This window comes from Zalophus californianus, chromosome 4 (genome assembly GCF_009762305.2).
Source record: "Zalophus californianus isolate mZalCal1 chromosome 4, mZalCal1.pri.v2, whole genome shotgun sequence".
NCBI lineage: Eukaryota > Metazoa > Chordata > Mammalia > Carnivora > Otariidae > Zalophus > Zalophus californianus.
In genome coordinates, this window is record NC_045598.1 from 20,330,813 (window position 1) to 20,344,858 (window position 14,046).

The window sequence follows — 14,046 nt, forward strand, 5'->3', positions numbered from 1 at the left end:
AGTGAGGGTAGTTTTTTGTTTTTGGTTTTGGTCTGCTTTCTTTGCTTTTTCCTTCTTTTGTTCCTTTTAGTTTTTCTTTTTTTTTTTTTAAAGATTTTATTTATTTATTTGAGAGAGAGAGAGAATGAGAGATAGAGAGCACGAGAGGGAAGAGGGTCAGAGGGAGAAGCAGACTCCCCGCTGAGCAGGGAGCCCGATGCAGGACTCGATCCAGGGACTCCAGGATCATGACCTGAGCCGAAGGCAGTCGCTCAACCGACTGAGCCACCCAGGCGCCCCGTTCCTTTTAGTTTTTCTAAGCACACACCTATCTTAGCCAAAGTCCCTTGCCTTTGATTTTTGATTGTCTGCTTTCTTAGATGCTATGTCTTTCATCGCAGTCAGTATTCCTCTATGTCTAGCACAGTGCCTGGTACTTGGTACAAACCCAGTTAATGCTTTAAGAAAATTAATGAATGAGTAGTAACAATTTAGTTGACTCTTATGGTGGATTGTCATACTGATCATTACTCTAGGAAATTATGTACCCTAGTAATTTACACACATACAAAGTAGTTAAGAGTGTATATACAGCTCTGAGTTTGAGTCCCTGCCACATCCTCACTTATTACCTGTGTGACATTGTGAAAATTGTTTCATGTCCATGACTCTGTTTCCTCTTCTGTAAGATGATGATAGTAATAACATCCACCGTACAAACTTTTGAACCGGTCTTCCCCTGCACCCTTAACAGTGGTGGTTCTCTCTCCTCAGAAGTTCCCTCCCCAAGTTCTTTGTGAGTTCTTGTTATTCATATTTCAGCTTGAGTGTCATCTGAGAGGGTTCCTCTGTATCAGGATTTGTAGCTGTAAGCAACAGAAACCAACTCTGGCTGATTTTTGAAAGGTTATTAGGGAAACTCACAAAATATCAGGGAAAGCTACAAAGCCAGGCTTGAAGAATGGGCTAGAACAAAGGAAATTGGGTAGCAGCCAGGACTCTCAGCCAAAATCATTCACAGAACCAAACCATGAGGTCACTGCTGCCGCTTATACAGCTTACACCACTACCACCAGCTGACTGGGCTTTACTGGCCACTCTAGCCACACCTTGCTGCCAGCATGGACACTTTGTGGTCCTCTGATTCTTTGATTCCAGATCCCAATTAAGACGCTTAACGACTGAGCCACCCAGGCGCCTGAGTTTGATAAGTTCTTTATAGATTTTGGATGCTAGCCCTTTCTCTGATATGTCATTTGCAAATATCTTCTCCCATTCTGTCGGTTGTCTTTTGGTTTTGTTGTCTGTTTCTTTTGCTGTGCAAAACTTTTTATCTTGATGAAATCCCAATAGTTCATTTTTGCCTTTGTTTCCCTTGCCCTGTGGAGATGTGTCTAGCTGTGGCCAAGGTCACAGAGGTTGCTGGTTGTGTTCTCTAGGATTTTGATGGATCCTGTCTCACATTTAGGTCTTTCATCTGTTTCAAGTCTATTTTTGTGTGTGGTGTAAGGAAATGATCCAGTTTCATTCTTCTGCATGTGGCTGTCCAGCTTTCCCAACACCATTTGTTGAAAAGACTGTCTTTTTTCCATTGGATATTCTTTCCTGCTTTGTCGAAGATTAGTTGATCATAGTATTTATATTCTTTTAAAAATAAAATTAAAGAAAAAACGTTGCACCTACATTATTTCATTTGACCTTTTTAGTAGTCTTCCAAGAAAAAGGGTGTTGGGGGTGAAGCATATGGGCCTTTTTCTGGTAAGGCATATATGGCCCCTTCAGTGTGTGTTCTAGTTGTTCCTGTGCCTATGAGACACAGGAATGAGAGCCTATGTGGAGAGATCGAGACTTGACTAAGGCCACATAGCTTACTTATTACCAGATGTACTCACTGACTTTGGTGTTCTTTCTGTTATGATAAATCTCACCCTATATTCTTGGTGATTGTGGGGGAAATTATTGTTGTTTTTTTTTGGGGGGGGGTTGACCATTATATTACAAACCAGGGACATAAACATATTTGCAGGCCGGTGTTACTTCATGCCAATTTGTCTAAATTCACATTTTTAATTTGGTGGCCCAAGACCCCTGGGAAAGTTATCATGAAACCATAGTTGTTCCCAGTTGGCATCCCTAGGTGTTCTTCATGTTCACAGGTTTTGTGATCCTAAACAGTGCCAGTGACTTTCATATCTCCCTGGTAATGCTAAGATGCAATGCTGGATGTCTTCCACATTGTGGGGAAGGCTCTTGCCCTTTTAAGAACTTATGGTCCCAAAATAGATCATGGAGGCATAAGCCCCAAAGAACTTGGGCTGAATGGGAACATCTAATCAGGTGGCAAGATTCTTACTGTCCTACTGTGTGCCTAACGCTAAAGAAAAAAATTTGCAATAACATAGTGTATACAGTTTCTTTTGTGAGTAAATGCCAAAGGAAAAGGAGTCTGCTTACAGATCAGGTGGAGAGAATATGATTTCAGGAGGGTGTGCTAGGAATCTGTAGGAGGGCAGCTGATGGAAAACCGGGGCCAGGAGATCCAGAAGTGGTCTTGGGAATTCTGCTGGCTTGGGAGGGTTGGCAGAAAGGCTTGGTGGGCCCTGGAAGCCATCGTCACAGCACAAAGGTCCATAATGGGGAAGAAAGACTAAACTTCCTGTGCGGCTTCAGTGGTGGAATCAGGACCAAAAGTTGGAAATAAGAGGAGGCAGAACTTTCTTTGAAAGCCTAGTGGTTTTTTTTTCCTCTGGCATTTCTTTTTTTTCTGATTGCAATATTAACGTGCTTTTGTAGAAAAGAATTGCAAGTATCACAAACAGAAGGAAAAAAATCAGTCACACTACTATTCAAAGATGGCTATTATTATATTTCCTTTTTTATTTATTTCATTTTTTTAAATATTTATTTGAGATAGAGAGTGAGAGAGAGAGCAAGAGTAGGGGGTAGGGGGCAAGGGAGAGGGAGAAGCAGGTTCCCTGCTGAGCAAGGAGCCTGATGCGGGGCTTGATCCCAGGAACCAGGGATCATGACCTGAGCTGAAGGCAGATGCTCAACCAACTGAGCCACCCAGGCACCCCCCTTTTTTTATTTATTTTTTAAAGATTTTGTTTTTATTTATTTATATTATTTGTGAGAGAGTGAGAGAATTCGAGAGAACACAAGCAGTGGAGAGGGAGAAGCAGGCTCCCCACCAAGCAGGGAGCCCGATGCGAGACTAGATCCTGGGATCATGACCTGAGCCAAAAGCAGACACTTAACCGACTGAGCCACCCAGGCACCCCATTTATATTTCCTTTTTTAAACATAGCTTTGATAATAGCATTTATTGAAAAAGCATCATGTTATCATATAAACAAGCATTTTTCCTTTATAAGTAGCATTTTTTTTATTTTTAAATTTTTATTTGACAGGGACAGACAGTGAGAGGGAACACAAGCAGGGGGAGTGGGAGAGGAAGAAGCAGGCCTCTCGCTGAGCAGGGAGCCCTATGTTGGGCTCGATCCCAGGACCCCAGGATCATGATCTGAGCTGAAGGCAGAGGCTTAATGACTGAGCCACCCAGGAGCCCCTATAAGTAACATTTCTAATGCTGCTTAATATCAAATGGCTTTACATTGTTTAGCCATTCGTCTGTCATTGGAAATTTTTGTCCTTTTAATTTTTTTGTTTTTACAAAATCAGTGATGGGGGTACCTGGTTAGTAGAACATGCAACTCTTGATCTCGGGGTCCTGAGCTTGAGCCCCAGGTTGGGTGTGGAGCCTACTTAAGATAAAAAAATAAAAACAAAATCTGTGATGAATATGCTTGGGTATAGAACTTGTGTGTTTCTTGTATTTTGCATTTTCTTATGGTAAGTTATCATAAATGAAATTAGTAGGTTTTTCTAACCATCAAAGTTTATAACAAAGGAGTTGCTTCAAGAGGTGAGACTGAAAGCCTGCCTACCAGGATAATGAAGAGGGATTTCTTTATCAGATTGGATTTTAGACATGATCACCTTTACCTTTCCTGTCCACCCTTTGATTTTGTGAATCTATTTAAGAGGGTTGAGTGCTTTCTGTGATACTGATTTGGTTTTGGGGAGAGCCAAGATGAGGGTCAAGGATTCAAAGTATAATTAATGCATAATTGCCACAGATGCATACTGAACAAGTGAAACTTGACATCTTTCTTGCTACATGCCTTGTTCTTATTTTCAGGATATGTTCCCATCTTCCTTCATACTCCTATTCAACCCTCCATTTTCTGGTGAAGCATACATGACTCCTTCAGTGTTTGTTCCAATACTTTCTGTGGCTCTGAGTCATTGTCTCCCTCATCCTACCCTTTTCATCTTCCAAAGGTTCTTCAACACTATGCAGCAGGGCCAGCCCACCGTGTCATAAATCATAGGCAATAGCCAGGTCACTAGGTAGACTGGTGGACTGTTTTAGAGGTAGAACCAGGGCTCTGAATCCACTTTATTCTATCCCTCAAGGTTTGATGGTTTTTTCCCCCCAGGTAATTAAATGTGTGTCTTGTGGACCTGGGCTTGGCTGGAATGCTCAAGGGTCCTGAAGATCCTTCTATAGCTTCCTGCTGTTGAATCCATTAAGAGAAGATGGCAAAAGTCAACATAACTAGAGACCTCATCCGTAGGCAGATCAAGGTAAGCACCTTAGACCTTTGAACAAGAGCATGAGGTCCTTTCTTCCTAACAGATTCATTTTACATCTGAAGAAACTGAGGTCTGAAGTCAGTGATTTGCCTGAAGTCACACAGCTACTTAGTGGCAGACCCAGGTCTAGAATCAAGGTCTCTTAACTCCCATCTTCTTTTGCCCAAGAACATAGAATTCATGGAGACTCCTCTGTCCCAGTGCTTTGTACCTGGGCTGCTGAAATTAATGAAAGCTGGTGAGGAAAGGGAGTCATCAGTGTGCTGTGCATGTGCGTACACAATTGTGTGTGCGTACACAACTGTGTGTGCATATTTAGGTTTATGAGGGGTGCTGTGGCAGGAGAAAATGTGGCGTCTTCATGTTGCTCCAGCTGCTAAGTTGTACATGTAACAGAACCTGGAAGAGTCTTAGTCCCAGTTCAGCTTAGACTCTTTCTTCTTTTCTTTAAGGGTCTCTTGCACCTGACCTGTACAGTTTGTACATTCTGTGCAATGAATGAATGACCAGGCAGTCAAGTTCATTTAGCAAGGTAGCCCAGGGTTTGTCAGGGAAACCTGCAGTAAAGGAGCACAGGGATTTAATGGAAGAGATTCCACCAAGACATGATGTGCTTCTATAGTAAGAACCCCAAACTGGGGTCGGGAGCTTAATCTCACCACTGCCCTAATTACTTATAAGACTTGAGTCATTTTACTTCCCTGTGTTTTCTGTTGTTAAATGATAATAATGTCTGCCTCTAGGTGGATCATAATGAAATCTGAAAGAACACAAGGAAGTTTTTTGAAAAGGTTAAGTGCTAAAAACATTTTTTTAATTAAAAATCTTAAAAAATAAGTGGCATGCAGCATAAGCTGTGATCCTCATCAAAAAGGATTGAATGTATGCCTCTACATGAGCCGTGTACTTAGTGCATATCAATCTATGTTTCATATATTTTTTCCCTGCATCCCTGAATCCTTTGGGGGCTTTGTCCATTTGTGGGGTTTTTTGTAATTTCATTAGACTGGATGGCCCTCAAGGGCAAGGACCATTTCCTAGAGGCACAGAAACAGAGTTGGAGGGACCATGCAAGTTATTTTTTTTCCTATGAATATCCCCCACAATATGTGTCCTAAAGATGATGCCTACCCTCTCCAACCTAACAATGGAAACTCCCTATTTTGTTGTTTTCAATTTTTTTTCATTTTCTCTTTCCTTTCTCTTTCTCTTTCTTTTTCTTTCTGTCTGTCCTTCCTTCCTTCCTTCTTTCCTTCTCTTTTCTTTTCTCCTTCTCCTCCTCCTCCTCCTCCTTCTATGGCAACTCAACAAGCACAACTTTGTGCTTTATTTTATACTCTTTTATTATTCTCTAATCCTTGCCCAAGTATAGTGCAGACCTTTTGTAGATCCTTTGGTGCCCAGCACAGTGCTGGGTACATAATAGGCACATAGTAAATCATATTGGATTAAATTAATGAAACTGTGAGTTTGTATCTGTCCCCCAGGAGCGGGGTGCCCTGAGCTTTGAGCGGCGCTACCATGTCACTGACCCCTTTATCAGGCGGCTGGGCCTGGAAGCAGAGCTACAGGTAAGAAATTCAGTTTGCACACTAGATGCAGATGACCAGTTCTCCATTCTCTGTCTATAGAGAACCCTCTGCATTATTCAAGGTGTAAACAAGTTTTTCTCTGCAGGTCATACCTGATGGTTACCTCTCCTTTCCAGCAGTTTTATTAGGCTGGTAAATATAGGCAGGTGAATCAAGGTTAGTGATTGGCATGGTCATGCAGAAATTATTTCTTGGTTATATTATTTGCTTTGTGTTTGGAAAAAGATTGTTGAAATGCATACCACTGTTTTTACTATTGGCTTGGACAATAATTATTCTTACCTTTGCAAAGAAAGTTAGAGTTTACATAGTGTTTTTACACACACACACACACACACACATGCTCGCTCTCTCTCTCTCTCTCTCTCTCTCTCTCCTTTTAGCTTCAAGTAATGTTGTGGGGAGGTATATAGGGAATGGGCATTTAAAAAAAAAAGATTTAGAAAAGTCAAGCACTTTGTCCAGTGTTGTCCTGACCAGTCCATGGAAAGCCAGGCCTTCAGTCCAGAAGTTCAACTTTTTCATCATGTCCAACACAGAGACACTCTATAATGTTAGTTCCAGTCCCTTTCCTTCCTCCAGATCATGTTTTGAATCCAACTTTTAGCTGTCCTATCCAACTTAGTGTTATCTGCAGGTTGAGTTAGAATTCTCTTTGCTGGGGCTCCTGGGTGGCTCAGTCAGTTAAACATCTGCCTTCAGCTCAGGTCATGATCCCAGGGTCCTGGGATCGAGCCCCACATCAGAGCTCCCCGCTTGGCGGGGAGTCTGCTTCTCTGTCTCCCTCTGCCTGCCACTCCCCCTGTTTGTACTCCCACTCTCTCTCTGTCAAATAAATGAATAAAATTCTAAAAAAAAAAAAAAAAAAAAAAATTCTCTTTGCTTCCTTCAAGTTAGTGTTTATAAGTGATCATGTTGATCTTAGAAAAAGACTAGGAAGAAATTTATTGAATGTTCAGTGTTATCTCGAGGTAGTGAGATTACAGATGATTGTTACTGCTCTCTTTTAATTACAATTTTTATCCATTTAAAGATATAACTATTAATACTGATGATCTTGAAAAGATAATTAAGTTACTTCTTAGTCCCATCTCCCTAATAGCATTGCTATTAGCATTTTGTGTGTAGAGACTAGGGCCCAAGACCTAGCTGCGGAGACACTTCAGCTTTTAGAAGTTGATTACAAGCTAAGGAGATTAAAAAGTTACCCAAGAAAGAATGGTCAGTGAAGTAGAAAGGAAACAAAACCAGGAGAGTATAAAGGCCACGTAAGGAGAATATTTTAAGAAAGAAGGGGAGTGGTGGGCGCCTGGGTAACTCAGTTGGTTAAGCGACTGCCTTCGGCTCAGGTCATGATCCTGGAGTCCCGGGATCGAGCCCCGCATCAGGCTCCCTGCTCGGTGGGGAGTCTGCTTCTCCCTCTGACCCTCCCCCCTCTCATGTTCTCTATCTCATTCTCTCTCTCAAATAAATAAATAAAATCTTAAAAAAAAAAAAAGGGAAGGTGTGGTCACTTCTACTCAGTGCTTTTGAAATGTTGAGTAAGATGAGGACAGAAAGACGGTGGTCTTTACTGGAGTGGTGGGAATAGAGGCTAGGTTGGAGTGGTTGTGAGAGTGAATTGGAGGTAAAGAAGTGACAACCATATTGTAGACAACTTTTTTTCCTCTCTTTTTTAAAGAGGGTGATGGAAATTTATTTATTTATTTATATATTACAAACTTTTCCCCCAGATGAGAGGAGATAGGATGTAATCAGTAAAAGGTAAACTATGAAAGATACCTTCTCTTGCCCCTCTCTGTCTGCTATTCACCTTTCTTCAACTCTCTTGTTCTCCTGTCTTTGAGTTGGCTTTAACCAATGGGGGGTCATTTCAGAAAATTGGAGGAAGAATGGGTTCTTTTTTATTCCCTCACTTCTTTCCTTCAAAGTCATTTTGTTTTGTTTTTGTTTTCAGCTTTACTGAGTTGTGTAGGCAACTCTTGAAAAAACTTTATTTACAAAAGGAAATGGAGAACTGGAGAAGTGGCTGGGTCTATGGGATCAAAGGAGAGATTTATAAGAATGGGAAGAAATACTAGCATGTGACTGTATGTTGATGGCAGGGGAAGGTTTGCTGATACAGGAGGACAGAATAATTGAAGGAGCAGAGTCCTGGGGAAGGCTGGAGGGGATGAATTTCAGAGCTCAAGCAGTTCAGGCCTTTGATAAAAGCCAAGACATTTCTTTCATTGTTCCAGGGTCCAGTGGGTCTGGGATCAGGAGGGAGGCATAGACTGGAATAAAAACTGAAGCGTCATTGACAGAGAGATAGTCTATAGTAGCAGTTTTCAAAGTGTTGTCTGCAGACCCCTGGGAATCCCCACGACTTTTTCAAGGGAATCCATGAGGTCAAAACTACTTTCATAGTAGTATCAAGACATTGTTTGCAAAACAAAAATTAATTCATTTAAAATTTGCAAAAAAAAAGGGGTGCCTGGGAGGCTCAGTCGGTTAAGCGTCTGCCTTTGGCTCAGGTCATGATCTCAGGGTCCTGGGATCGAATCCTGCATTGGGCTCCTCCTCAGCGGGGAGTCTGCTTCTCCCTCTGCCCCTCCCCTGCTTGTGTTCTCTCTCTCTCTCAAATAAATAAATAGAATCTTAAAAAATAAATAAAATTTGCAAAAAAAAAAAAAAGTGAGTAAAACTACTGTCACCTTAGCATGGATTAAGGCAAATAGCCTTATTATTAACACCATGCATTTGCAGTAACCAGAAAAAAGCAGGTTTTTACTTAACATGTCCTTGATGTGAAGCAATAAAAATTACTAGTTTTATTAAATTTCAACCCTTATGTACATATCTCTTTAGTATTCTGTATTATGGGATGGGAAGTACACATAAAGTCCTGCTGCTGCAAACTGCACTATGATGTTGTCTTGAGGAAAAAGCACTCGTGCAGTTGTTTGAGTTGCAAGCCCCACTAGCCACTTCTTTCGTCTGAAAGAAGTACCATCTGAAAGAACCAGACAAAAACAGTGGTTATTCAACTATGAGTATTTGGCAGACATTTTCTTTAAAATGAATGAACTGAGCTGTCACTTCAAGAAAGACAACTGACAGTATTTGTTGCCAAGTATAAAACTTGAACTTCTAGGCAAAAAGAAAAAAAAGAGAGAGAGAGATAGGAAAACTTGTATCTGCCACAATGAGCTTGATAACTTCTCAATATTTAAAAGGTGGGCGCCTGGGTGGCTCAGTTGGTTAAGCGACTGCCTTCGGCTCAGGTCATGATCCTGGAGTCCCGGGATCGAGTCCCACATCGGGCTCCCTGCTCATCAGGGAGTCTGCTTCTCCCTCTGACCCTCTTCCCTCTCATGCTTTCTATCTCTCATTCTCTCTCCCTCTCAAATAAATAAATAAAATCTTTAAAAAAAAATATTTAAAAGGTTTTCTTGACGAGATCTGTGGTGATAAAAACAAATGTCAACAGTACTGTATAATGAATGTTAACATTGAAGATCTTTAAATTCAGTGAGTCACTTTTTTCAAAATGACCAATGTATGATGTAACAGACTCATACGTGTGTAAAAGACCTATGCATAACACAAACTAGACCAATGCGTTTTAACATAGCAAGGTACCAATAGTTCCTTTATGTGGTTTCAGATTCTACATTGTAGCTTAAGAAACAATTACTTGTGGAGTTTTGGTACAGTATCAAAGAAGGAGATCTATATTATCTGAAAAGGCTATTAAAATACTCCTCCCTATTGCAACTAATTATCTTTGTGAGGCTGTATTTTCATTATATACTTCAACCAAAATAACATTGCAACAGACAATACAAAAGTAGGTATGAGAACCCACTTACCTTCCATTAAGCTAGATATTATGTAAAGCAATACCACTCTTTTTAAATTCTTTTCTTAGAAAATATATTTACTTTTCATTTAAAACATGTTAACTTATTATTTTTGTTATTTTTAAATGAAAATAATATGAAATATTTCCATTTTAATTTCTAATATGGTATAAATATCAATAAATACAACCCCTATAAACAAAAGTTCTTTGGGATCCTCAGTAATCTTTTTTTAAGTTTTTTTTTTTTTTTTTGAGAGAGAGACAGATAGCGAGAGAGAGAATGAGCGGGGAGGAGAGGGAGAAGCAGGCTTCCCTACTGAGCAGGGAGCCCAATGCAGGGCTTGATCCCAGGACCCTGAGATCATGATCTGAGTCCAAGGCAGACACTTAACCGACTGAGCCACCCAGGCAGGCGCCCCTGGCATCTTCAGTAATTTTTAATAGTGAAAGGGGTCTTGAGACTAAGAAGTTTGAGAACCACTGGTCTATAGGAGCCATGAAACAGGATGACTGGATAATGTCACTTGGGGACAAAGTAGGAAGTGAGAGAAGAGAAGCAAGCTCAGGACCAGGAACCAAGGTTGTTCAACATTTAGAGATTGCCTGTTACTGCCCTTCCTCTATCCACAGGAACCAGAAAGAACAGGCACAGAGGTGGGAGAACATGGTATCAGGGAAGCCAAGGAGGAGGGAAAGTTCAATGGTACTGAGTTTTAGAGTCTTAACTCCCAAAAAGCTATCTTATTTCCCTCTTTTCTACTTTGAGGTTGGAGGGGATATCTTTTTGTGACTGTCCCCCCCAACAAATAGTAATTAAGATACCATTAGGAGTCATATGACCTTGGTTAGGTGAGTCTAAGTTCACCCATTTCTTCATCAGTAAAATAATATCCGTATGTTGTTTGTTGGGTTTGTGAGGAGGGATAAACAAGTTAATTTATGTAAAATTATGTAAAAATACTTAGCACAGTGCCTAGCATATTGTAAAAGTCATGTTATATAGCACTCAAATATTAGCTGGTATTGTTGTTATTTGTAGAAAGCTCTTAAAGTTTCCTAAGATGCTGATTTGATGACATCTAACTTTTTACACTTTACTGTCATTTCCTTTTCTTGTTTTATTTCCTACCCATTGTGTCACATACGAATTTTGTATTAGTTAACAGCAGTTCATTTCTAGCATTAGGAAGCGGTAATTATTTGGAGCTGGAGGTGGGATAAAAGAGGTAAAATCAACAGTAAAAGCTCCTACCTTTTTGTGGTTATTGATTATAATATTCTTTATTATCTGGGGAAGATTTTTTTTACGGGATTTCCTAATTTACTACTGTGTATGCTTTTGAAAAATGCAAAAGGATAACTTAAAGAGAGCTGCTAGGACACAGTGCTGAACATTTACTAGATGTTCACTAGAAACCTGTTGGTTTGATTGGCTTTTTTGGTTTTCTGTATTAGAGTTCGCTTTTTTAATCTTATCCCCATACCACTTCTCTACCTTCCAGCTTAATAATCCTGCCCTATTTTTACTTTTTGACTTTCTAGTTTGCATTTTGAGTTTAGCCAGTCTGGTATTTTGTTACCTTTCCTGTTTATGTAGAATTTATACCCGCAGAGATGCCTATTTAAAAAGCATCCAAGTTAACTTTGATAACTTTATTTCTTGGATATTCTTTCCATTGCATTCATCCTGCCAGTTCTGTAAGCTTCTGAAAAATCTACTTTGCAAAGTTGATTTTCTTTATTTTTCATATTTCTTTCCTGAATGTTTTCTAAGAATAGTTTCCATCCACCTTTACCTGAATTAATTTTGTTCCTAATGCTTTCTTCCTAAGGAAGATCTGAATCAAGAAGTACATCAATCTTGTTGTATTAGTCTCTCTTTTATATTAGGAAATTGTCCTTAATACTCTTAAATCTTGGCACTTAAAAATTTTTAAACTAAATCATGATCTAAAACTGCTCATTGTACTCTAATCAAAAATCAAAGTACTTAGCACTAGCATCTCTTCTTTGACCTAGAGGTTTGGATGGATGACATGAATAATGCTTCTTAAACATTTTCTTCTTTAACCTAGCATCTGACTATTAGGTCCTTTCCTTTTTTATTTACTTTTTTTTTTTAAGGATTTTATTTATTTATTTGAGAAAGAATGAGAGACAGAGAGCACGAGAGGGAAGAGGGTCAGAGGGAGAAGCAGCAGGGAGATGCGGGACTTGATCCCGGGACTCCAGGATCATGACCTAAGGCGAAGGCAGTCGCTTAACCAACTGAGCCACCCAGGCGCCCTATTAACTTATTTTTGATTAAACATTCATATAGTTCTAATTTGTTTTTTAAGATTTTATTTCTTTTTTGACAGAGAGACAGAGAGGGAACACAAGCAGGGGGAGAGGGAGAAGCAGGCTTCCTGCGGAGCAGGGGACCCAATGCAGGGCTCGATCCCAGGACCCTGGGATCATTACCTGAGCTGAAGGCAAACACTTAATGACTGAGCCACCCAGGCATCCCATATAGTTCTAATTTAAAAATTTTTTAAAAGATCATCTCCTTCCCATTCTTTCCCAATCACCTAATTTACTTCCCTGGAATCAACTAGTCAGTTTTAGTATCATTCCAGAGAAATTTTATGCATAAAATTCTCACCCTTTTCCACAGTGTTAGCTTAACATATTTACTGCTTTGTACCTTAAGTCTTTGAATTTAAAAATATTTTATGATTTTAGTATATCAGCACATAAAGGTATTTCTAATTTCTAATTCTTTCATGGCTTCAGAGTAATTTTTTTAAGATTTTATTTATTTATTTATTTATTTACTTACTTACTTACTTACTTAAAATACTTTATTTGACAGAGAGAGACACAGCCAGAGAAGGAACACAGCAGGGGGAGTGGAAGAGGGAGAAGCAGGCTTCCTTGTGAGCAGGGAGCCCGATGCGGGGCTTGATCCCAGAACCCTGAGATCATGACCTGAGCCGAAGGCAGACACTTAATGACTGAGCCACCCAGGCGCCCCAAAAGATTTTATTTATTTGACAGAGAGAGATGGCGAGAGCAGGAACACAAGCAGGGGGAGTGGGAGAGGGAGAAGCAGGCTCCCCACCGAGCAGAGAGCCCGATGTGGGGCTCGGTCCCTGGACCCTGGGATCATGACCTGAGCTGAAGGCAGATGCTCAGTGACTGAGCCACGCAGGCGCCCCTCAGAGTAATTTATTTAAACTGTCCCTGTTGGGGTGCCTGGGTGGCTCAGTTGGTTAAGCGACTGCCTTCGGCTCAGGTCATGATCCTGGAGTCCCGGTTCTCCCTCTGACCCTCCCCCCTCTCGTGCTATCTGTCTTTCATTCTCTCCCTCTCAAATAAATAAATAAAATCTTCAAAAAAAAAAGAAAAGAAAAAAAATAAAGTGTCCCTGTTGGCGGACGTGTAGATTACTTACAGTCTTTTGTACATACATTATTCCTTGCAATATCATTGGCACATTTTGGTGTCTGTCTATAGGATAAAAACCTGTGAGTGGAATTAGTAGGTCAGAGGGTACACACATCTGTGATTTTTAGATAATTATTATCAAAATTACCTTTCATGGGTACCTGGGTAGCTCAGGTGGTTAAGTGCCAGCCTTGGGCTCAGGTCACGGTCCCAGGGTCCTAGGATCAAGCCCTGCAGTGGACTCCCTGCAGGGAGCCTGCTTCTCCCTCTCCCTCTACTATTCCCCCTCCTTGTGCTCTCTCACTCTCTTTATCAAATAAATAAAATCTTAAAAAACAAAAACCAAAATTATCTTTCATGGAGTTTGTACTAAATTATACTTCTTTTACACTCCTTCATTCTTTGAGCAGTGCTCAACAAATGTTTGTTCTCTACCCAACCCCAATCTCTACTCCTTCATGTGTCCCCCATTATTCTGAGAAATTTCACAAATGAGTGAAACTTGCTGGGCTAGAGAGATCACGGCTTAGTTTCCTAAAA

General features: G+C 40.3%; 1 protein-coding gene across 5 annotated transcripts in view; it reads left to right on the plus strand.

Annotated features, from left to right (window-relative positions):
• Nucleotides 1-14,046, plus strand: part of WDTC1 (WD and tetratricopeptide repeats 1) — a 64,747-nt gene that overhangs the window by 15,962 nt on the left and 34,739 nt on the right. For all 5 annotated transcript variants that reach the window (XM_035727202.1, XM_027613732.2, XM_027613724.2 and 2 more), the window contains 2 exons: nt 4,482-4,629; nt 6,126-6,209. In XM_035727202.1, coding sequence (XP_035583095.1) covers nt 4,582-4,629; nt 6,126-6,209 — 132 coding nt within the window. In that variant the 5' untranslated portion in view covers nt 4,482-4,581. The remainder of the gene's footprint in view (nt 1-4,481; nt 4,630-6,125; nt 6,210-14,046) is intronic.